Here is a 24652-nt window from a genome sequence, read left to right on the forward strand (position 1 = left end):
AGTATAAAACTGAAATATTACTTATATAATATGTAAATAATACTAAAATAACTTTGAACAGCATGTAATGCAATTAAACCAGAAGTAACTAATTAAATCACAGAAAAATTAAGAGTAATCCCTTATTATTTTTCATGGGAAAAGTAATTAAATTACAGTAATTCATTACTTAGTAATGCATTACACCCAACACTGATTTGTGAGATTGTGATAGAAATTGAATTAATATATAATCAAATACATATACATATATGTACGTATGTATTAGGGGCTAACAAAAGGGCGAACAAGATGGAAACTCCTGCTCTTGAATAATTTCCTTTATGAATATTTTATAGCATTTCGGTGATGTGGAATCCACAGTGTCTCGATTGCTTTGAGTGGCCAGTATGAGTGATGAACTAATACAGTCTTATCGCGCCGTTACAATGAACGTTCTCTCTCCTATTGTCATCACCTTGATGTAAGCAACGGGAAAATGGTGACCTGTGACCTCAGTACAGCCTGTTTTGAGCTCTTAAGAGACATCCTATTAGAGGAACACCAAGCAGAGAGGGGTCATTCATTTCACAGAGTGTGCCTGCATTTGGGCTTCTTTGTGAGTGTATGGGGTTTTGAGAGGGAAGGACTGGGTGTTCTCATACGTGTCTGTTTGCTCCATTGTTGTCATTATATCCCATTTGGTTTGTCTTGTTGATGTGGTTTGCAGTGGGAGGACTGTGAAGATGAATTCTGAGAAATGAAGGCTCTCTGATTTGCTTCCTAAGCCGCTGATGCTGAGGGTCAAAGGTCACGAGGTGCAGAGCTGCATTTCACTGTAACCTTTTTGCCACAAATGCATTTACTCTGTAATGGCTCCACATGCACCTTCACCTCCCTAGTTATTATTACGGCATCAAGCCATCAAAAGTGTGTTAAAAGCACATGATTTCACTGTGAGTTTGGTATTTAAATGAACTTTAGTTTTACAAATCATATAAACTGGAATGAATAAATCATAACCCACATGGATGCAAAACACTATTGGACCAACTGGCTATTTTTAGCCCTTTGGTGAACACATGAACATAGAGAGTTAAATGTTAAAGCAGCTGTTTGTGAAGCTCGTGATCATGCACAATAGAATTACACCAATTAGATTTGACTTTGTCACGGCTGGAAAAATGCAAAAGTAGCTGCATTTGGATGTGACTTTTAATTAGACTGAGTTGGAATAAAAAAAAACAACATTTTTGTTATTTGAAATAAAATAAATGTTAACTGCAATAAAAGCAACTTTTTTAAATTTTCATTTAGTTTCACTTAATGTACTAAAATAACAAAACTTAAACGAAATAAAAGATAATAAAAAACTGTATAGACATTTTCAAAAACACAAAAATGTCAAAACTCAAAATGACTTCAAATATTTAAATGATGCTAAAAAGCACTGGTTAGAAATCATGTTTTGTTAAAATTTCAGATAAATATGCTGTATCATATTGCATAATCTGCACTTACATTTTATTATATTTATGCATCATTCACTCAAAAATACTGAGATCTATCATTACTTAGGCAGTAATGAAGATTTTCTTTGCTTCACCATTGGTTATGGCTTCATATTCGACAATCATAAAAGATTTGGTACTGTTTTCATACATTTATAAAAGTTGGGTAATGAAACATTTCGGCCAAAAGAAAACCTGTGAGAATAGTGTTGGCAATAACACACTCTATGTATTTGTGCATGTGAGTGTGTGCTAATGCATCTGTCTCTCTCTATTGTTGCAACCCTTGTCTCATAAAGGTCAGTCTGAAATAGCATGCAGTCCTTCCACCGGGTCACATGGGTTCATTAATAACCAAACGTTTGCCAGCCTCTGTAATATTCCATGAGAGGGATTGAAGAGCCTAGAAGCAGAATAAAGATACCAGACAATGAATTACATTCCTCCTTAGTTTAATTTATAATGATAATAATCTATATGCAGTACATATAACTGATATAAAACTATATAATACTTAGGGCTGTCAAACAATTAATCGCGATTAATCGCATCCAAAATAAAAGTTTGTGTTTACATAATTTATGTTTGTGTACGGAGTATAATTATTTTCTATATATAAATACACACACATGCATATATATATTTAAGAAAATGTGTTATTTATATAAAAAATATTTATATATAATATAAATTCTATATAATATAAATATATATACACAGTATATACATGCATGTGTGTGTATTTATATATAGAAAATAATTATACACCGTACACACACATGTATTATGTAAAAACAAACTTTTATTTTGGATGTGATTAATCGCGATTAATCGTTTGACAGCCCTAATATTAATACTATAAAAACTATATAATACTACAGTTTTTCCGACTTATATTCACAGCTCACTTTCCATGTTCCAGCTGCCCTCATTTTCCTCATGAAGAACAGTGTCTCTCTGTGATTGGCCACTGGTTTGATGGGCGGTAGGTTTGTGCTCACTGATTGGTGGAAATATATGAGGTGAACTATGCCAAACCTGTTGTGTACACATCTACTTCAGTTTAGTATTTACTATTTAGACAGCCATGGCAATAGATAAATACATTTCTCAACTGGCACCTGAACTAATTTCAATGACATGAAACATGACAGGTTGTATTTGTACTTCGGTATTTACAAAGTGCCATTTTTAGACTAAAAAGTCTATATTTAGCAGGATCGACACATCCATTTAGATAAACAGCATGCGAGTTAAGCGTGGTTAAGTGTTCTTTTGCAGCTTGATAAGGGCTTGAGTGCATTAAAAAAATAGTAAACACATACAATGAAAATTCGAATGGGAGAATTTAACATTTCCAGGAACTATCTATAGAACACTATAATAGCTCCATTATAGTGGCCGTCAGGATAGCCAGACCTAGAGGGCACAGACAGTTATGTAATACACACACCAATCTATCCACAAAACCAAGCACTAACAAGACAGCAAGGTGTCCCATAATCCCCCCTAACACACACATGCACAGCTCCTCTTCTTCTCTCTTGCTCTTTTCTTCATCTTCATCCATTTAGTATATTTCATCTCTTTATTTCCTTATTTGATGCATGTAGACAAACATTCTTCCTTTCTCTAAGCTTTTAAGCAAATAATGTCACTGACTGATGTCACTGACTGATGCATGCTCTTATTGGATGAGCCAGTGGGAGGAACAGAGGCCTCATTGGTCCCCATATTTAGGATTTAAGAAAGCATTGTTTGATCATGAGAAGGCTGATGCATGTTGCTGAGGTGCCATAGCACACACATCTATCTATCTATCTATCTATCTATCTATCTATCTATCTATCTATCTATCTATCATAATCTAGGAAACATGTGGCTCCAAAGTGCAAAAGCTAAAGCCTTTTGATATCAATTGTTTTATTTCAAAATTGAGGGTAATCTATGCCAACTTTAAGTAAAGTAGCCACGCAAGTTTTCTTGATTTTGTATTTGAAATGTAATGTTCGAGTTACAACAAGATTCACTAATTAGGTTCCATCTGGATGTGTTTACTAGGCAGTTCAAAACCTGTCATTGTTGCATAACAACTCCATTGGGCAACCAACAACCCAAATAATCTAATGAAAGCTGGAAAAAGTTTTAATTTTAATATTTGACTTTGCATAGTGATTATTTGGGATACGACGTTAATGTGGAATTATGGACAAATATTGCATTAATAAAGATCTCATTAAGGTGCAAGGTCAGTGGAGAGGAAGTATTTTTATGATAACAATGAAATCCTTGACATAGTCCTCCAAGGGGAAAGTGGGCCGGTCTGTCTGTCGTTCTCATATTCCTCATATCAGTAAGGGCATCGCATGCACTTGTGACAGTAGGTCATACGCTCTCTGCGTAGCGCCGCACGCTTAAATTCCACTCCTCCACGAATCACGCGACCTCGCCACGCACGCGCTCGCTCGCTCTCACCGGTACTCAGCAGCGGCTCTCACTGCTCTTCCTGCAGCTAAGGATACATATTTAACATTCCTGCAACAAATGTATGTATATGCATTGAATGGCTGTTTTATTGCTTCGCATATGCCTCATCTAAATAAATTCTCTCGATTAACAGCGTTATGTTAAACAAGCACCGTCGTCATGGTGCGATGTATAGTGTCGTTGACATTGAAGAGGTGTGAATAAGTAGGCGCTTTGTTGTTTGCAATACTTCCGTGCGACACACCTTGAAGTCTGAAGTATTTTGTTGCGTTAGAAGTGAAGTAACAGTCGTGTTTCCAACCTGATTTGATAGATGAGCAGCCAAGGGCGTTTGTGTTTGGTGCACGCACGAACATGGAGGAATCCACTGCACGCTGACCGTGAATTTGGCCTTGTTTAGATTCAACTGATGGAGAGAGGCCACTACGAATGATTAACTACTAGAGGCTCTTAAAATAAGAGTGAATCGATTACCATCATGATTTTACAATTTGCAGTTTGTTTTCAGACGCAATTACTTCATCCGAATCGTCAAGGACGTGATAAGGACGGTTGCGTCATAAAAGGGTTTTATGAGCGCTGAATTAAGTTGAAATACTTACTTTTTGCTCTATATTTTTATTTTTAGAACAATTCGAATTATGTTTACACAGTAGCAACAAACTGTGTTTAACGAGTTCAAAGTTATTATTACACTATTTTTATTTTAGCTTTAAATAGTGTAGGCTAATTCAATTTGAGTTTTTAAAATTATTTTTAATAATTCTTCTAGAATGTTATGTTTTAAAATGTTATCATTTACAATTGAATGAATAAACAGGTCAATTTTTTAACATAATTTTAGTTCATTTAATTTATCCATTAGCCTTAGCTTACAACATAGCGTTGCATTATTTCATTTTTATACAGTCATAGCTAACGTTACCCACCAAACCTTTTTGTAAACTGCTCTGATTTGGTTTGTTAGTTTTTACACAGTACTTCAAGCCCACTATTTTGATTTTAAGTGTATAAATTCATGAATGTGGTTTAGTACTAGCTTTGGGCTTCATGTAATTGGTTGAGCGTTTCACATGAATATAAGTTCATAAAACAATAGTTAAGTTATGTTAAGTAGCAGAAGCACTTCAAGATAAGGTTTGGAGATAAAGGCGCATGGCTGTATGTTATGCTGGCTATGACCATTGAAGAAGTGCAATTAGACCTTTTATGATGGCAATATCTAACACTTTCGAGATCATATCTAATGTCTAACATAATCCTCATGAGCCCATTGTGGATTAGTGTCACAATTGAGCTCTCTTTCTGTGTGTGTGCCAGAGTTTGCATGCTCATAAGCCAGTACAGGTTTGTCTAGTCAACTGTAATAAACTTAATTGTCTGTAATTCTAACTGCCTAAAATAAATTATGATTTCATTTGTATAATTCACTTAGAAGCTTACTAGATGGGGCAAAGTAAACTATTAATAGTTTAGTTTATATAAGTTTTTTTTTTTCTTTTTTTTTTCTCTTGTGTTTGTCTTGGATGGACACATTGCCTAATTAATATTGCAGTGTGTAGAAACACTCAGTTTGTCTAGCAAATGGGGGCAGAGTGACTTGGCTCTAGTGGCTAATTTTATTATTGAGTGGGCCTCTGCTGGTTGCAACTCAGGATATGGGTAATTTTCACAGTATGGAGTAATGGTTTACGAAGTGAGGGTGACCTTGTTACCTTGACCCAGCTTTGATGCCTGACCGTGTCATCTTACCCAGTTAATGTTTACTACACAGCTTCCTGTCATTTTTTTCTACTTTAATTTTTATTATTGATGGCTTGGAGGTGGTACATTCTCATTAGTTTGCATTGTGAACATGATCTGTCCTGTTCTTCCAGCGGGATCATGGCTTCAGTAATGGAGAAGCTGATCACTCCTTTGGCCAGCGGCCCCGCTGAGCCCCCCAGGAACAAAGTCACAATTGTTGGCGTGGGACAGGTGGGCATGGCGTGCGCTGTCAGCATCCTGCTTAGGGTAAGAGACTTAATCTTAATCACTCAATGAATCACTCTACATAAGTGTAATGAGCAAATGTTCTTACTTTGAATTTTGGTGGCATTCATGCCTTGAATATATATATATAATTTATAGCTACTTGTGGTCACGTTCACTGTCGCTAGGTGAATTTTTGCAGGCAAAATCCAGTCATTTCAATAGGAATCGATGCAATTGGGAGCTTTGCATAAGCTGCACTTTAGACAATGAGCCTTTTTCCTGCTAAATTTAACTAATGTGACTGCAGCTTACTATGAAAATTGCCTTGCATTTAAAGTAATAATGTTGTTTCCTGTCTTGTAGGAGCTTACAGATGAACTGGCTCTGGTGGATGTTGTGGAGGATAGACTGAGGGGAGAGATGTTGGATTTGCAACATGGCAGCCTTTTCCTCAAGACCCCTAAGATTGTGGCTGACAAGGGTGGGATGCACTTCCATGAGCCTGACTCTGTTAAAATGATCAGATTATTTTAGCTTGTATGTTAATATACATCAAGTTCTCGTGATCTTATAAAAGCTAGAGGCTTAAGGTGCAATCAATGTTTTGCATGCAAAAAAAGGTACTTGACAATAGTGTTACTTTCAAACCAAACAGCTTTCTGTTGGTCAACAGCAGATCTGTGTAACCAACCTGAACCCATAGCGAAATCTGCATGAGGGAAATTTTGGCCTTGACTCCAAATGCCTGGTTCTGTGAACTCTTATTGAAATTGCTAGATTTCGCCTGCAAAAATTTGCTGAACAACACACCTCTATGCTGAAAGGCTTGAATTTTCAGTAGTACTGCCTGAAGTTTTGAGTGGCAGTGTGTGTTATTTAATTTTTTTTATAGACTACTCTGTGACTGCTAACTCTCGTATCGTGGTGGTGACGGCCGGAGTGCGTCAACAGGAGGGTGAGAGCAGGTTGAACCTGGTGCAGAGGAACGTCAACATTTTCAAACACATCATCCCTCAGATTGTCAAATACAGTCCTGACTGCATCCTTGTTGTGGTGTCTAATCCAGGTGAGCAACAAACTCACAGCATGCTTAATTTGAATGTTTTGAAGTGCATCTGTAGTAACTGCTTTTGTCCGTGTTCATGCAGTGGATGTTCTGACCTACGTGACCTGGAAGCTGAGCGGCCTGCCAAAGCACCGTGTCATTGGTAGCGGGACCAACCTGGACTCCGCCCGCTTCCGCTACATCATGGCGGAGAAACTGGGCATCCACTCCAGCAGCTTTAACGGCTACATCCTGGGAGAGCATGGAGACTCCAGCGGTGAGAGATGGAGCTGAATGGAGAGGAAAGATGGAGGGTGTGGGAGAGGAAGAAAAGTAACTAGAGGGAGAGGATGAAGAGCTGGCAGAAAGATTAAGATTGATACACAATGTCAACGGCTGCATGATGTGGCACGATTTCAGTCAATCACAGCATATTCTTTTGTTTAACAGTGCCTGTATGGAGTGGAACAAATGTGGCAGGAGTCAGCCTGCAGAAACTCAACCCTGACATCGGCACAGATAAAGACACTGAGAACTGGAAGGACGCTCACAAGATGGTTGTGGACAGGTAGGGGACATCTTGTTTTGGGGGCTCTGTTATATGACTGATGGGCAATTGGAAATCTAGATTATTTAATTTTAGTTAACCACAGTGTTGTTGAGAAGGTGAATTATAATTTTCAGTATTTTCATAAATTATAATAAAATGGATTTCAGCCAAAATAATATCAATAATTACACAATTTGACAAACCCATATACTTGTAGGGGTTTTTTTAACACAAAAGGAGAATTTGTAGTAATTTTCTTGTAGACAATTCAGATGGAAATTTAATGTTTGAAGCTCAAGCTTTCAAGTTCTTGGTTTCAAAATACTCAATATAAAATAAAGACAAAGTGGTGTTTGGAATGACATGACTAAGTAATGATAAAGTAAATATCCACTGTTAATTAGTTGCTCCTATCTTCTCTCAGTGCCTACGAAGTGATCAAGCTGAAGGGATACACTAACTGGGCCATCGGCCTCAGTGTGGCAGACCTGACCGAGACCCTGGTGAAGAACCTGAACCGGGTCCACCCTGTCTCCACCATGGTGAAGGTGAGAGGAGTTTACACCGTTTATCATGACAGTCATACACTTTCATATCCCAGAACTGCACAGAATGAATCAAGGTGATTTTGTTAAGTGATCACTTCACGTGTTGTTGCTTGTCTGCAGGGCATGTTTGGAATCAGTGAGGAGGTGTACCTGAGTCTGCCCTGTGTGCTTAACAGCAGCGGAGTGGGCAGCGTCATCAACATGACCCTGACCGATGAAGAAATCGCTCAGCTGAAGAAGAGCGGTGACACTCTGTGGGGCATCCAAAAAGACCTGAAGGACCTGTAGGTCAACTGCGGGATGCCACACACTCGTTCACTCTTCACACTCCCTCAGTATCTTTACACACTCTTTCTAACTATGTCGGTCCTTTCTTCTCACTTGCTTTTGGATATGGTTGCTTTGAAGTGTTTCTTTCCATGGTGGCTTAGGTAGGCATAATCTAAAATATGAAATCTTTCTTCTAAAGAGAATGATCAAAGGGGAACATCTTTGCACTTGTTAAGTCATTGTGTAGGCAATGAAGAAGGAACCAACACCTCTCTTGTCTGGACCTAATTTAGTGAGATCATTAGGGAACATTCTGTTGCTGTTTAAGTCAAGAGGAGAAGGGAATGAAGTGAGGTAGATACAAATGTATTCATTCTGAATTATTTTGTAAGTGTTGGTCATTAGTGTGTGTGTAAGATTAAGTTAATAAAATAATGAACTGTTAAAATCTGTCTTGGCTGTTTTTTGAGATCTTATATTGATGCAAGTTGCACTTTCCGGTGGTAAAAACCTTTAATAAAAACAAGCTGCATAAATAGATTTTCAAAAAAGTGTCTGAAATTATACAATGACTTTTAAAATAGAGAGGCTAGTTTTCATCTAACATAGGTTAACTTTTTTTTATTTTTTGCACCTAAACGTTTTGAAGATAAAACTAATTCTGTTGTATTTGTGACGCTTAAATACAAAAAATACAGGTTGTCAATGTTCTATCTTTAAAGGAACAAAAGGGTTGGAACTGCCTTTACCTGCAGCGAACAATTATTCTGTTTACAGCCAAACGAAAATACGCGAGAAGGTTACTTGTAAAATGAACTTATAGAAAACCCTTTCTGAAAATAATATTCAACATTTTATACGTCCTGTCTGCTTCAAAACATTAATTGGGGTGCTCAACCAACCACCCATAATTCGCACTCTTACCACAATTATAATTCAAAAGCCATCAAACAATATAAATCGTTTATTGCACAAATACAATAACTCAATGAAACAAGTGTGCCATAAAATCCCATGATTAAGAAATAAAAGCATAATAACAGGCAAAGCGTGCCGGAAATAATTACCCACAGTTTTCAACCAAGCAAACCACATCCTTTCATCTGAAGATGAAGAGTGATTTTCACGAAGTTTCTAATTGTTTTCTCAGGTAAAGCATCATTGGCAGCAGGTGCTCGTGTTTGGGTCTGTCAGAGTCAGTTGTCGCTTCATTTCGCTTCCCAAAACGCAGCCCGAACGGATTGTAGTTGAATTTACTGCGTGTTAATCGATGTTTGCAGGAAATTTTACTCAATTCATCTTTTTCTTGGATGAAAACGCAAAGGTTTCCGTCGTCCGAAGCGTTGGGCTCGTCAAATTGCCTCCGCTCCATTGAGAGATAGTGCTGCTTGGAGTCTGTAAATTAAGATATACTTTTCAGTACACTTTAAACAAGCATTATTAATCATGTATTTGGATTGAAATGCATCAACTTACCTGGACTGGCTTCAGGTGTATCCATGTCAGTGAATAGTGCTCTCATAGCTGTGGACTGACAGATCATTGCTGACAGGAAGAGAATCAGTGCCTTGATTTTCATACTGCTGAATTGTAAAGCTTAGGCTATATGCAGCACAGCTGAGACTTTCTCTCTTCAGTGAACAAACCCATGCTCTGCTGTCCTCCTTCAATATAAAGCTTGGCTGGTGACATCATCTGACCTTATTTTACATATATTACTGTCTTTGAAAAAATAGGACCTCCCTGTTGCCTCCCTCATCCAGAGCATTTCAACTGTAAAAATGTTAGGTTTTTTTTTTCTTCTTCTTGGAAATCCTGTGGTAAACTGTACACTGAAGTCGATTATTCAAATAGCTGCTGAAATTTTGCTGCGAAACCCACCAAAAGCACATTATTGTAGACACATAACACATTTTTATTTGTTTTCTCTCATTCTGTGCCAGAGAACAACATGATATGAAAGTAAAATAAGGGTCTTGTAGCGGGAAAACATGAATGGAGCCACTATAATGGTGTAGCCTACAATCATGGTCAATTATGTTGTGGGGAAAATATGGTAAACTTTCATTGTTATCTTGCCTTTAGCATGGTAATAAGGTGATATCATAACTACAAGAAAATGTTCCTGCCATAAAGAGTCAGCACTGACAACATTATCTGGCATGTGAGTATGAATTATGCAAAGTCGGATGTTTTTTTATTTGTGATGGGGAACTGATAAAAGCTTTTTACAGGGTTGTTGTTCTTGTTTTGTGATGCTACAAACATCCTAAATGTAAATGTATAAAAATTATTTAAATTGAAAATGCAGTTTTTAAATGGTAACGATAGACTTTTGAGTACTTTTAGGGACTGTTTCTCAGGTAAAGTAATATCGGTGAAGTGATTTAAGTTTATTTAAGATTTAGGCCTAGTTGAAATTCTACAAAAAAAATGGCTTAAGAACTATTTTCTTTCTTGAAAGGTTATCTATCTATCTATCTATCTATCTATCTATCTATCTATCTATCTATCTATCTAGGCTATCTATCTATCTATCTATCTATAGTATCAAAGTATCTGGACATTCGTGACAAATTAAAATACTAGATAGATCTATCTATATCTATCTATCTATCTATCTATCTATCTATCTATCTATCTGGTATTTTAATTTGTCACGAATGTCCAGATACTTTTATTTAATTTAAAAAAAACTAAATAGCAAATGTTGTTCCGCATGTTAAACGACAAAAATGCGTAGGCTATATAGACGTGCGTCATAACTTTTGTATTTACATTCGTCCACCCTTTTTCTCTGATATATATATATATATATATATATATATATATATATATATATATATATATATATTTTAAATATCTAGGCTACTGACTGATGTGGAAAGAAATCATGCATTGGAATATGCTATTTGTTTTACAGTAGTAGGCCTAGGCTATTAGATGGACCAAAAGATGAACATAGCAATATGGGTGCGTGTGCACGTATCGTCCGCGCGCAGCGGCCAAATAGTTCGCCTTGATGTCTGTGGACTTTAGACACGCGATCACAGTGTACACATGCAGATTTTTTTTTTTACACTTCACTAAAGGTTAGAGAAATAGATCGAGCAGCAGTTCACATTGAGAGGAAGTGTCTCCAGAACCCCCAGGCGCTCCATTACCTAAACGAGAACCAAAATTTGGCGTTTCAGTGGCTGCATGTTTAGATAGTTTTAGGTTCTTTTTTACCACAATTGTAATTCGGTCCATTTGCATTTGCAGCTCCAGTTGACGTTTGTGAGATGCGACTGTCCAGATCTTTGTCAATAACATCATTAAGTGGACTTCCACAATGGGAAGAGGAAAGTCTACCTGTGGAAGATCTCCTGCTCTTTGAGGTCGCCTGGGAAGTAACTAATAAGGGTAAGAACTTACAATAGGCTACTATTTGTATATTGCACTGTGCAATTTTTTAATTTTTAGAGTGCATTTCCAATTAGGCAATTTTGTCAAATTATGCAAAAGGTATACCTGTAAAAAATATATATATATTATGGTAGGCCTATTTCATTTGATACATAAAATGCTAGGTATGAGCTAAGCCTTTTCCAGGCAAATATGTAGGCCATTTTATTCCATAAATGCTTACGCTTTATTTTACGATGGTCCCCTTGATTTCAACTCACTTTCATTAGAGTATTAGTATTGGTTGGGTATAGGTGTTAGTAGAATAAGTTGACGTAGTTGCAAAGTTACTTATAGTTAGTAGAATTTCTGTTGGGGACCATCAAAGTAAAGTGTTAGGAGATATAGCAGACAGTCAACTAATACACTAGTTGACATAGGTGTAATATTACTTAGTTAACAGAATGTTCAAAAGGGACCATCCAAATAAGGTGTTACCTCACAAATATAAAAATTACGTTTCATCCCCTTAATTTCCACCACATAATCATATTTTATGTGCTGGAAATTACATAGGTCTATAATGTAATTTGTTCATGATAATAAAACAAAACAAACTTACAATTTACCTGAGACGCATGTATGTCTATTGTCCACAAATTAAAAAAGATTCTAAAATTCAATTAGGCAAAAAAGTAGGCTACTCAAAGCTGAAGAATCACTTCACAATTGTCAAAATCTTGTTTGCTTTATCTCATTACCAAGCACACATGGTTTTTAAAGTGTATTGCTAACCTCAGCAAGGTATTGTGTGTTTGGCCCTTGAAATTGCACACATTTGACCTCAAGATTGTTCACCCCTTTATCAGAAGACTTGAAATATTTAAACAAGACAGAGCTGTCATTTATAAATGCATGTGTGCAGCATTCATACACTCTTGGGCCGTGTAGCTGGTTAAATATTAAGCTCCAGATCAATTACCAGATTGTGAGACCTAATTCTGTTTTGTATGGATCGTTTTAGAACAGGGGGTTTCAATATTTTAAATCCAAATATGATCATCCTCATGCGAGGGACTCCATCCTGAAATTTAATATAATATATATAACATAAATAAAAGGAAGATATATATTTTCAAGTAGGCCTATAAAATCCCAATTTATACTGTGGAAAAATGTATATTATTAATGTGTCAATTAAGTTACATTTCTTTCTTTTTTTCTGTAGTACTGTATGTATTGTTTAAATAAAAATGTATTTATTTGTATATTTTACAAATGTTAATCATTTTAATCAAATGTGTTTATTTAAATTAACATTTTTTAATAAATGTATTAATCAAATTTATTTTGTTAATTAGTTTAACCTTTTTATTTTATTTATTTATTTTTATATTTTTTTACACTGCTTTTCTCTAAAGTTTTCCACCACCCCCCCCCCCCCCCCCCTAACACTCCTTTGTGGCCCCCTGGGGGTCTCCATCTTCTTCTTACAAAATGGCTTTTGAAATGATTATTATGTCTATATTTATATAAATTTGGGTGATTTCACCCAAAAATGAAAATTGTCATCATTTACTCACCCTTAAGTTGTTCCAAACCTGTATGAGTTTCTTAGTTCTGTTCAACACAAAAGAAGATATTTTGAAGAATATCGGTAACCTAACAGTTGATGGACCCCATTGACTTCCATAGTATTTTTATCTTTATTTTTTTCAGACTATGGAAGTCAATGGGGACAGTCAACTGTTATAAAGCAGCTTTTGTTTTCAAGAGAACTTATAAGAAACTCATACAGGTTTATAACAACTTGAGGGTGAGTAAATTAATTTTCATCTTTGGGTGAACTATCCCTTTAAGTTTTAATTTTAACAATGTTCTCATTTTGTTCCTTTTCTCATTCATAAATGTTTTATTTCCATATATCTCCAGTGGGGGGTATATATACTGTTATTCAGACTAAAGCAAAGATCACAGTGGACGAATGGGGTGAGAACTACTTTATGATGGGACCCTACTACGAACACAACTTCAAGACCCAGGTGGAGAAATGTGAACCTCCAAGCCAAGCCATCAAAGCCGCCATGGACTCCTTGAGTAACAACGGTTGCAAGGTATTGCATATACAGTTATTGGTGTCCTGTCAGGATGTCCTCATCGCACACATAAAGGCCCTGGACAGGTTTATTGTGGGTCTAGTCATTTTTCCAATTAACAAAGATGTTTAAAAGCTGATCTAGCATCAATACACCTGCTGTATTAGTATCAGATGATAGTATTAAAATTAGATAGAAAATAAAGTGGCTTTTAAATGTATTCAACAGCGTATCTTGGGTATAAAAAATATTTTTTTCTTAGTCTCATTCTGACCAGAAGATGACGCTAGAGGATCCCTGTAAGGGGAAGCAAATAAAATATCCATTTTGAGTTAAACAGCACCAGCAGAGGCACTATGAATTTTTTTTTTATCAGAAAAGTGTATTTTATCTAATACATTCCTTTGTGTGTGTGTCGGATCTGCTATATACAGTACATACATAATATAGAGTATAAAGAATACTAAAATAACACTTGTGATGGGACATAAAACAATTACTTGTTTCTTGGACAGCAAAGTCTTTAATTTTATAGATTCCAACAAGAATAGAAATAAGTGGGGTCTTCCTATACTGCCTATATATGTTGGTATATTTGCCTATATTTTGATGATATTGCCTTCAATTTCTCTCTACATGCAGGTTCACTTTGGCCGCTGGTTGATTGAGGGCAGTCCGTACGTCATCCTCTTTGATATTGGGGCAGCTGCCTGGAACCTGGACCGCTGGAAGGGGGATCTGTGGGACACATGCAGCATCGGGCTGCCCTATCACGACAGGGAGGCCAACGACTCGCTCATCTTTGGTTCTCTTGTGGCCTGGTTCTTCAAAGAGGTAAACTTTACACTAAAAGCCATCTGAGTGTACACATAGCTGTAGTCTTCCAGTCTGTCCGAGCTGAAATATGAATCGATTCAGTGTGTTAACTTGTAGACATTGGGATTAATCTGCTGATGATATTAAACCTGTCTGTCTCCTTCTGCAGTTAACAGACCAACTTCAGGACAATCCCAACGTAATTGCTCATTTCCACGAATGGCAGGCTGGGACAGGACTTGTACTGAGCCGCTCCCGCAAGATTCCCATGGCAACCGTTTTTACCACACATGCCACCCTACTGGGGCGGTACTTGTGCGCTGGTAATGCAGACTTTTACAACAACCTGGACAAGGTGAGGATATTTTTCACACTGTACATCAGAGGTTCTCAACCTTTTTGACTTGAAGGCCCTTCACTGTCCAACACAATATTCTAAGGCCCCCTACATAATATAATATTGCATTATAATATATATATATATGCCGAATTTTGACCCCAGCCCTTGAGTCCCCAGTATAGATAGGTTTAGGAATAGGTGTGGTGTTGGGGTTAGGATTAGGCAACCAGGTTGCGGCCTCAATGAGGGGGTTAATAGTTTTGCAGCGAGTTCAAATTGTGGTGTGAGTTTACAGCTGAAACTGACATAGGGAAGTGTGATGTAACATTAACCCATCATGCGTTCTGTGTGCTCGTCCATTGCCTGTTATTTTAGTAAGTAATTACTAGTACTGCAGAAATAGATTGATTAGAAAATATTTGCAAAAACTGCTGAACAGTGAGCCCCTAGGCTAATAGCTTAGGTAAGCCTATGCGTTAATCCGCCCCTGATACACACACACACACACACACACACACACACACACACACACAGCTGTGCAAAAGTTTGTGTTCGGTATGATTTTTTTTTGTGAAAAAAGTATTTTCTGCTCACCAAGGCTGCATTTATTTAATCATAAATACAGTAAAAACAGGAATATTGTGAAATATTATTACAATTTAAAATAAATGTTTTCTATTGTAATATATTTTAAAATGTCATTTATTCCAGTGATGATGAAGCTGAATTTTCAGCACCATTACTGCAGTGTCACATGATCCTTCAGAAATCATTCTAATATGCTGATTTTCTGCTCAAGAAACATTTCTTATTATCAATGTTGAAAACAATTGTCCTTTTTTTGTGTGAAAACTGTGACACATTTTCTTCAGGATACTTTTTGGAAATGTCAAAAGAACCACCTTTATTTGAAATATAATTATTTTGTAACATTATAAAAGTCTTTACTCTCACTTTTGATAAATTGAATGCATCCTTGCTGAATAAAAGTATTAATTTCTGAAAAATAGTATTTATTTACGGACCCCAAACTTTGGAATGGTAGTGTGTATATTCTGGAAACCTTATTCGCGTAACATAGTGTCTGTATTGTATACATAAACATTTTGAGTGAACCACATTAAATACTTCTGCTTACATAGTAAAACGTTTAATTTTCACCTATTACACAATACATTACAATAAATAAAGAAAACTACAAAAAAAGTGTTCCCCACAGAAATCAACCAAGTTAGTTGGTGTAGTGAACACTTATTAGAGGTGAAACTGAGCAAGTGAGAGTGCATGCAGACTGCAGTGATAATTGGGGCTGGTGTAGTGAGCATAAAGGTCATCATGCCTGAAGGTTGACTGAAGAATAATTGACAGCATCTTATGATTTACCGACTGATGCTATCGCCTATTGGCCCCAGAGAGACTTCCTTCACCTGCTGATGGGGGGAAGCTCTGAGACTTTTTAAAATTAATATTGCATTGTTTTTAATGAAAAATGGTAGAATCGGACTCATTATTCTAACTACATCAGGATTGTGACTAAAAGTTTATTATTATGAAAATAAAATAATATTTTTGATCTGTAAATTCTCAATTCAGCAGAGTTTGCAAAAAAACAAAACAACTTTGCATCCAAGAGACTATAGTCTCCCCATTTAATCTAATTTATTTCCTATTTCATGCAGTTTAACATAGACCAAGAGGCAGGAGAGAGGCAGATCTACCATCGCTACTGTTTGGAGAGGGCTGCTGTACACTGTGCGCATGTCTTCACCACCGTGTCCCAGATTACAGCTGTGGAAGCCAATCACATGCTTCATAGACAGCCAGGTATTACAGAGCCCCTCATCTACCTCATAATTAACTTCTGAATACATGATGTTGGAAATATCATGTTTGTATGCACTGCCCTTGCAGATGTGGTCACCCCAAACGGCCTGAATGTTAGGAAGTTCTCAGCCATGCATGAGTTCCAGAACCTGCACTCCATGAACAAATCCAAGATCCAGGAGTTTGTAAGAGGTCACTTCTATGGGTTAGATCTCTTTTCTGTCTGCACAATAAAAATTTATATATATATGTCTATATATTGGTGCTTGTTATCATTTCTTTAAAAAAAAAAATCTCTTCTCACTGGCAGCTATCTGGACTTCAATCTGGAAAAGACCCTGTTCTTTTTCATCGCTGGACGATATGAGTTTTCAAATAAAGGAGCAGACCTGTTCCTCGAATCTCTGTCCAGATTAAACTACTTGCTAAGGGTATGAACAGTCACTGCTGTACTTATACAACTTAGTTTCTTCATAAAATATAATTATCTAGTTTAAGCATACCAGTCAAAGCAAAAGATGTTCATTGTTGATTGTATTTTTGTGTTATGGCTAACAGGTTCATAAGAGTGATGTTACAGTGGTTGTGTTCTTTATCATGCCTGCCAAAACCAACAACTTCAATGTGGAGTCTCTTAAAGGACAGGCTGTACGCAAGCAAATGTGGTGCGTAACTACATTCATTACTAATCTTAATCAATTAAACCAGCGAGCACTCAGAAATGCAGTGTAACATACAAGACTCTGCAATAAGTGACTGAGTTAACCAGGTTTATATATACAGGGGCTGAATCCGAAATCACCCCTAAACCCTCAATCACTATTCCCTATGTTAGTCCACTAATACAGTTCACTTAAAGGAGTGAATGAAAACAAGTGATCGAATTCGGACAGCCGTTGAGCATACATTGGTTGCATGCTCGTTATGCAATGTGGGATTGAATAAGTGCACTCAATAATGTCCACTATGGTTTCAGACACCACTACAAATGGCTGTCCTCTCAAATAACACACTATTTGAGGGTATAGGGGGCGATTTCGGATTCAGAGTTAACAGGGTAAATGAGAAACAGCTGAAACTAATCAGGGATAATGAGTCTGGGCAAAGGATTCTGGGAAATGGAGTTCATGGTGGAATGACACTGGTCTGGGGAAGAGTGCTCTCTGGTGGCTATCCTGGTTTTTATTTATTTCACTCCTGGGCCGATAGTTAATTTTGGATCTTTATTTCTAGTAGCTCACAACATTAGAGTAGAGCCCTGATGCTGGATCAGATTTCCCACTAGTTATACTCATCATATTTATTAGGCAATAAAAGGAAATGGCTCTTCTTTTCAGATGGCTTTAGTGTACAAAACTTCTCCAATATTTTTTTCGTCTGTCTCTCAGGGACACAGCTCAGTCGGTGAAGGAGAAGTTCGGCAAAAAGCTTTACGAGGGCTTGTTAAGGTTGGTGGTTTCCACTCTCTGTAAACCCTCCCTCGTACACACCTGACAAAACAGGGCTCAAAATTGATGTGACCGTAAATGTTGTCAAGTATGTGATGATGAAGAGTGAGGAACATTTGATGTCATAAATTGGAGTGGCCAAGTAACCTTCAAGTGTTGATATTTCACAGTGTCTACCAAGTGTTGATGAGAATACACTTCCCCTGGGAGTTGTCAGATTATAGGATATTTATAATGTGTATGTGTGATGTCAATAGTTCATTTCTCATGTGTGATCATGGAGCAAGACAGTGTGTGTGTGCTTGTAGGATCTCATCTAATGAAGTTCTCCTGCGTTCACAGGGGTGAGATCCCAGACATGAGCAAAATCCTGGACAGAGATGATTTCACAATCATGAAGAGGGCCATTTATGCAACACAGGTCAGTCAAAATGTTGCACAATTCTTACATCACAAGAGGCCACATTGAAAAATAATCAAATGAATCCTTTAACCATATTACTGTGCTTTCAATGTATCAGTTTATAATATTCCTAAAACATTCTAGTTAGTGGTTTTGAGAGAGAGAGAGAGAGAGAGAGAGAGAGAGAGAGAGAGAGACATATTTTTAAAACTGGTTATTTAGTTCATGTTCAAGTTCATTGGCTACTCCTATGTACTCAAACTGTTTAGACACTTTTTTAAGAGAAGCCATTTGTAAATGCAATTTATTAAAAATAAAAAGCCAATTTAAATGTTGCATTTTGAATTGATTTAAATTGTTTACATTTGACTACATTTTTAAAGCTGAATTAAATCAGCAGTTTTAAGTCTTTATTTGCCCATTTTTTATTTTGAAATAATACTTTGATATAGTTTTTTTTTGTAACAATCACTAAATTGGATATTTGACAGTTGCATGTCAGCCAATCTCTCACCTTGTGCTATTTTCATGTCTCTTGCTCTCTTCTCACATGCTAAAATAATTTCAACTCTAATCACTATTTCACGTGTATTTATTTATTTGATAAGTAGCCATGAAAAAAGGATAATATCAGCTGGTCATTATCACAAAAGAAACCCTTTCAGGATGATACAACAAATTATCATTATGTTTTAAACTTAACATCTAATTAATATTTCCTTCTCTTTTTGAGAACATCACTTAATGATGTTTTAGGACAAACTATGGGTCTAAAGATGGACGTCTTTGAATTAATGAGTAAATGTTTTCAGGGGGGTTTCATTCATTCTCTCCTGCCCTCCATCTGTTTTGTATGAATGGACTCTAATCAAAGGTCAGGCTGAGGTTATAGTGAATATCGACATACTAAGCCTCTGTAAATCTGTGGAGGAATCCCCTGCATCATTCTACTGGATTACTGGCGGAGCGGTTTGTGTTACAGATCTCAGTGACGTATTTAACCTGACTGTCTGCGGTCGATAGATTGAATGTGTTACTGAGATTTATTCTACAGCTTCTTAATGGCAGTGTTATGAGCAGAACGTCAATATACAGCCACTCCGGTTAGATTTATTTGGGTATCAATATTTCGGGGAGCTAGCGAAGGAGAGATATCGATCTGTTAGTGTTGGTGTTTGTTTATAAAGAAGGAATGAGAGTAAAAAATGAGGCTAATTTTTCTGGAGAGTTAAAGTCTACTCACTCTTTTCCTATGACTCAGTCTCTGGAATTTAATAGCAAGAATAATGTATATTAGAAACCATTGAAATGGTGCAAGTAAGTGTAAAGCAGGCAGCCAATTTTGATAGGAAGATTGTTTTTTTTATAACTTAAATGGAGTTTCTAAACTTTGAACCTCATGATTTTTATTCAGTGACTGCTTATGGATAGCTGATTTCTTTGTTAACCTTTCATACACTTCCATTGACACTTCCATTGACTTCCATACACTCACCTGCAATTATGTTCATGTCTTTGTCCTTCATAGAGACACTCTCTCCCTCCAGTAACAACTCACAACATGCTGGATGACTCCACAGACCCCATCCTGAGCAACATCCGCCGAATCGGCCTCTTCAATGGACGCAATGACAGAGTGAAGGTGTGCAGTTCATGATGTCTGACCCCAGTAGATTTAGACAAGCATCACCGCACGTTTCAGTTTTATCTACTGACCCCAGGTCATACTTATAGTTAAGCCCTGAATGTCCATGTAGGAGCCCTGGTTGTCTTGAGTTCATGTTAAGTGCATCACATGATGGATTAAAGATGTGTTGTATTGATTGATTGTGGTCAATCTTTATAAAAATGTGTGTATGAATGGCCTTGAAGTATTAATTGTCAGTATTTGTCAGATTGTGTTCCATCCGGAGTTCCTGTCCTCCACCAGTCCCCTGCTGCCCATGGACTATGAGGAGTTTGTGCGTGGCTGCCATCTGGGAGTGTTTCCATCCTACTATGAACCATGGGGCTACACGCCAGGTTTAACACTCAACGCATTTTAGTACCTTCACATCGGTCACAATCTTGCATTCAGCATTTTGTGACTCGACTTTAACATAAACATTGACATCAGAATTTAAGCTCGATTTTATACAGTAGCATTTTTATATTCACCTTTTTTCCTGAACGTGGACGTTTTGCCTGACTTAGGTACCTAGGTGCCTGTATTCTGTACCAGAATTAGGCTTTATATTTCTGATCTCCTGTGTTTCTAGTCAAATTGGCATATTTTCCAAACTGAAAATGTAACGTTAAACCTATGAAAGGGGTTTAAAAAAGCACATGGCTCCATAGTGCCATCACTTTACAGTGTCGCAATGACCGTCTTTTCTCAGTGCCTCACCCGTCAAAGTGTAATGAGTGCGTAGATGATGAAGCGACCCAAGGTTAGCTACACTGAAAACAGATGGTTTTATATTTTCATATTTATGTTATGTTACAGCTCCCGATCGGTGTGAAGTTCGTATATACCTTTTTGGAGAGTGTTTTAACTTAAGTGCTGCAAGCCATGCTCGTTTTCTTTAATCAGTCTTTGGCATAGAATGTGAGGCATACGGACATTCTTTTCAGAATTGCTGGTGCTCAAAACAAGTGCTTGGCTCGAGGTCATAGTGCAAAGGACCCTAAGGTGAAATTAGTCCGAACCATCCCTTTAACATTTAATGTTATTGTTATCGGCCCGTTGAGAAAATTTGGCCGATATATTAAAGCCGATAAATAATGGATTATTATTTACTTCAGCTGAGACAATTAAGATGTGCACTGCTCACCATGATGGTTTAGAATAGCTTGAAATAATATGATTGCAATCACTTCAAAAAAGGAAAATACAGTTAAGTACAACGTGCTGTCATATAGGCTACAAAAAATGATTGAGAACATTATAATTGTGTGCTTGGGACATGTATTTTAATAGTGAGACTTTTTTCAAATGTAAAGAATTATCAGTTATCGGTTCGGTTCATCCCTACTTTTTTAGGAATTCCTTATTTTTATTGATGTTGTTGAGGCAGACAGAAACAGCACTGCTTAAGCCTGCTGTCACGGTTAGCTTAGATGGGAAGACGAAGATGAACAGATTAAGATCAATATACATCTATTTTAATGAAAGTTCTCCAAGCGGGCAGACAGGCAGAATAAATACAACCATACATAACGGAAATTGTACAAAGACAGAGTGAACGGGTGGAACTAAATAGCAAAAACAGATGATGGTAATTAATAGGACATAGGTGATACAGATGAACCAATTATGGTTGGGAGACAGACTAGTGGCGGGAAACTGAACAAAGGAACATGTGACAAATGACTACTAACTGAAAAGTCCATGAACACACCTGCGCTCATTTTTATTTTTAGCAATGTTCAAAAAGATTCTGTATAATTAATTCAGTCACTCTTTTTATCCTGTACAACAATGGGTTCCATATGGAGACGGCATACAAACGGAAGTTAGAATCTATCATGGCGGCTCTCATAGGTTGCTCAGAAAAAAAGTGGATATACACAGCTTAATTGTTTATTTTTTTAAATATACAGTATATTTAAAAGCAGATTTTTTTTTAAACCTTTTTTGTCAGTTTAGGATAAACATGTACTGCGTATGACTCTTGCTGATCATCATCTGTAATCTGATGTGTTCAGGTGAGTGTACTGTAATGGGAATTCCCAGCGTAACCACCAATCTATCTGGGTTTGGCTGTTTCATGGAGGAACATGTCTCCGACCCGTCTGAATATGGTAAGTGAATCATGAAACGAGACACTGCTTTCCAAAACTATTTGCACATCTTAATTGTTTTTGTATTATCGATATGTTTTACATTACATTGTGTATTATGTTGTAGGAATCTACATTGTGGACCGGCGATTCCGTTCTGCAGATGAGTCGTGTAACCAGCTGACTCAGTTCATGTTTTCATTCTGCCAAAAGTCACGCAGACAGCGAATAATCCAACGCAACCGAACGGAGAGACTCTCTGACCTGCTGGACTGGCGATACCTCGGACGGGTGAGTATCTTCTCAGCTCACGCTCTGCCTCTGAGTACTCGGGTGGGATTCACCTTTATTTCATTGGTTAACACTGTGTAAAAGGACATTGGTTAATTCGCATGTTTCAATGCGGTTGTCTGTGTTTCTCTCTGCTCAGTTCTACATGCAAGCCAGGCATCTGGCCCTCAGCAGATCCTTCCCTGCTAAATTCAAAACGGACCATCTCAACCTCACACCGGTGAGCCCTGCTAACACTCAGATGCACATTAATGCTCTCGCACTGACAATGACAACACAATTCTGCACTACTTGTAAGCTGTGTGCTTAGTTTCATCATCTTATATGAACCTAAAGGTCAAGGACATTATATACACCATTATTCAAAAGTTCGGGGTCATTAAGATTTAAAAAAAAAAAAGAAAAAAAGAAGGGATGCATTAAATTGATCAAAATTGACAGTAAGGACTTTTACATTGTTACAGAAAAAATCTACTTTGAGTAAATAGGCTATAAGCAGCCCTGAAGGCCAAAGTGGAAAAAAAAATCTTATGTAAGAAATAAACTCCCTTCCAAAAATCGCATATATGACATCCATAAACATCATTAAATCATTATCAGCATGGCAGGTTAATGCTGATTAGGAGCAAAAACTTTATATTGAGTTTCGCCTCAGCTCTCTGCTCTCAAAATTGCTAATCCGGGTGTTATTGAATGTACTGTATGACATCTAACACTCCTGAGTGATGAGGATGCACCGCAGTTGAGCTTCGTTCTTGAGTTTAATTGACAGGATAACATTTACCTGCTCAGGAAGACGACTTGATTCCCATTCGAGCTCACTCACAGTTGTTCTACACATTTGCTTTAAAAAGACTACACACATATACACACACACAGAAAATTAAAGATGTGTGAAATCAATGAATCAACAAGTCTCTTGTTTACCATTATATCAGAATCAGTATGAGTGACTGAATCTTTTCGTTTGCACAGACACAAGGTTTCCGTTACCCGCGACCCTTATCCGTCCCTCCATCCCCGTCTGCTTCCCTCCACTCCACCCCTCACCACAGCGATGAGGAAGATGACGACACCTATGACGAAGACGAGGAGGCCGAGAGGGACAGGCAGAACATCAAGGCTCCTTTCACTCTGGGTGCGGAGCCTGAGGGTAAGCAACCGCTGGAAAATGGGAATTAAGATCCGGCATATTTACACCTGCTGCCCTTTGAGAATGTGCTACAGCCTTTACATGGATTATTGATATCACCAAAGTATGAACAAGAAGATATCTTGAACATACAGTGGCGTCCAAATAGTCTGAGATCATGTCAAAAAATGTGGGTTACACTTTATTTTAGGGTGTCCTTGTTACAGTGTAAATATGCAGGATGTACTGATTAATATTAATTAACAAGTACTTACTTTAGGGTTGGGATTAGGGTTTGGTTTAAGGTTAGTTGCATGTTATTATGCATTGTTTACTGTTATTACTATAGCAAGTACATGTAAAATGTGTAACAGACTAAAATAAAGTGTTATCAACATTTGCCGTTAAAAATTCCGGTAACACTTTATTTTACAGGTACTGTAGTAATAACTATAAATTATGCATAATTACATGCAAATAACCCTAACCCCTATTATATAGTAAGTACATGTAGTTAATTATTATTACTTAGTACTTAAATGTATAATTACACTGTAACATGGACACTTTAAAAACATTTTTAACCAAAATTCTATTTAAAATTGAAAATGCTGACAAGTACTCATTTGTCATTGTGGATGCTTTACTGATAAAAGAGAATGTAATAAAAATATAGAAAAAACAAAAACATTTTCACTATTAAGTCTCAGACAGTCCACTGTATGAAATATCATGTGTGTTCCACTGGTGAGATATTAGTGGGCTATTTTTATTTTTGGTATATTGGTG

The 24652-nt window shown here is 37.0% G+C and overlaps 3 protein-coding genes across 4 annotated transcripts in view; 2 read left to right on the forward strand and 1 right to left on the reverse strand.

Moving 5' to 3' along the window:
* Positions 1-3837: 3837 nt before the first annotated feature.
* Positions 3838-8812, forward strand: ldhba (lactate dehydrogenase Ba). The gene is made up of 8 exons (XM_079869853.1): positions 3838-4036; positions 5855-5990; positions 6315-6432; positions 6844-7017; positions 7100-7273; positions 7447-7564; positions 7971-8094; positions 8215-8812. The coding sequence occupies exons 2-8, from the start codon at positions 5862-5864 to the stop codon at positions 8380-8382; spliced, it is 1005 nt and encodes a 334-aa protein (XP_079725979.1). The 5' UTR covers positions 3838-4036; positions 5855-5861; the 3' UTR covers positions 8383-8812.
* A 2642-nt stretch (positions 8813-11454) lies between these two features.
* Positions 11455-24652, forward strand: part of gys2 (glycogen synthase 2) — a 13408-nt gene continuing 210 nt past the window's right edge. Inside the window, exons 1-16 of the mRNA XM_079869714.1 lie at positions 11455-11769; positions 13684-13865; positions 14490-14681; positions 14833-15018; positions 16683-16827; positions 16915-17032; positions 17138-17258; positions 17386-17492; positions 18216-18275; positions 18618-18696; positions 20207-20320; positions 20574-20700; positions 22366-22461; positions 22568-22731; positions 22871-22951; positions 23707-24652. The exon at positions 23707-24652 is cut by the window's right edge and continues 210 nt beyond it. Of these exons, the coding sequence (XP_079725840.1) occupies positions 11649-11769; positions 13684-13865; positions 14490-14681; positions 14833-15018; positions 16683-16827; positions 16915-17032; positions 17138-17258; positions 17386-17492; positions 18216-18275; positions 18618-18696; positions 20207-20320; positions 20574-20700; positions 22366-22461; positions 22568-22731; positions 22871-22951; positions 23707-23913 (2100 nt within the window). The 5' untranslated portion in view covers positions 11455-11648 and the 3' untranslated portion in view covers positions 23914-24652. The remainder of the gene's footprint in view (positions 11770-13683; positions 13866-14489; positions 14682-14832; positions 15019-16682; positions 16828-16914; positions 17033-17137; positions 17259-17385; positions 17493-18215; positions 18276-18617; positions 18697-20206; positions 20321-20573; positions 20701-22365; positions 22462-22567; positions 22732-22870; positions 22952-23706) is intronic.
* The window catches only part of spx (spexin hormone), a 2781-nt gene continuing 2000 nt past the window's right edge, over positions 23872-24652 (reverse strand). For both annotated transcript variants that reach the window (XM_079869716.1, XM_079869715.1), the window contains one exon: positions 23872-24652. This exon is cut by the window's right edge and continues 914 nt beyond it. The gene's annotated coding sequence lies outside the window, so the exon portion shown is untranslated.

Source organism: Squalius cephalus (assembly GCF_949319135.1).
Source record: "Squalius cephalus genome assembly, chromosome: 4".
NCBI lineage: Eukaryota > Metazoa > Chordata > Actinopteri > Cypriniformes > Leuciscidae > Squalius > Squalius cephalus.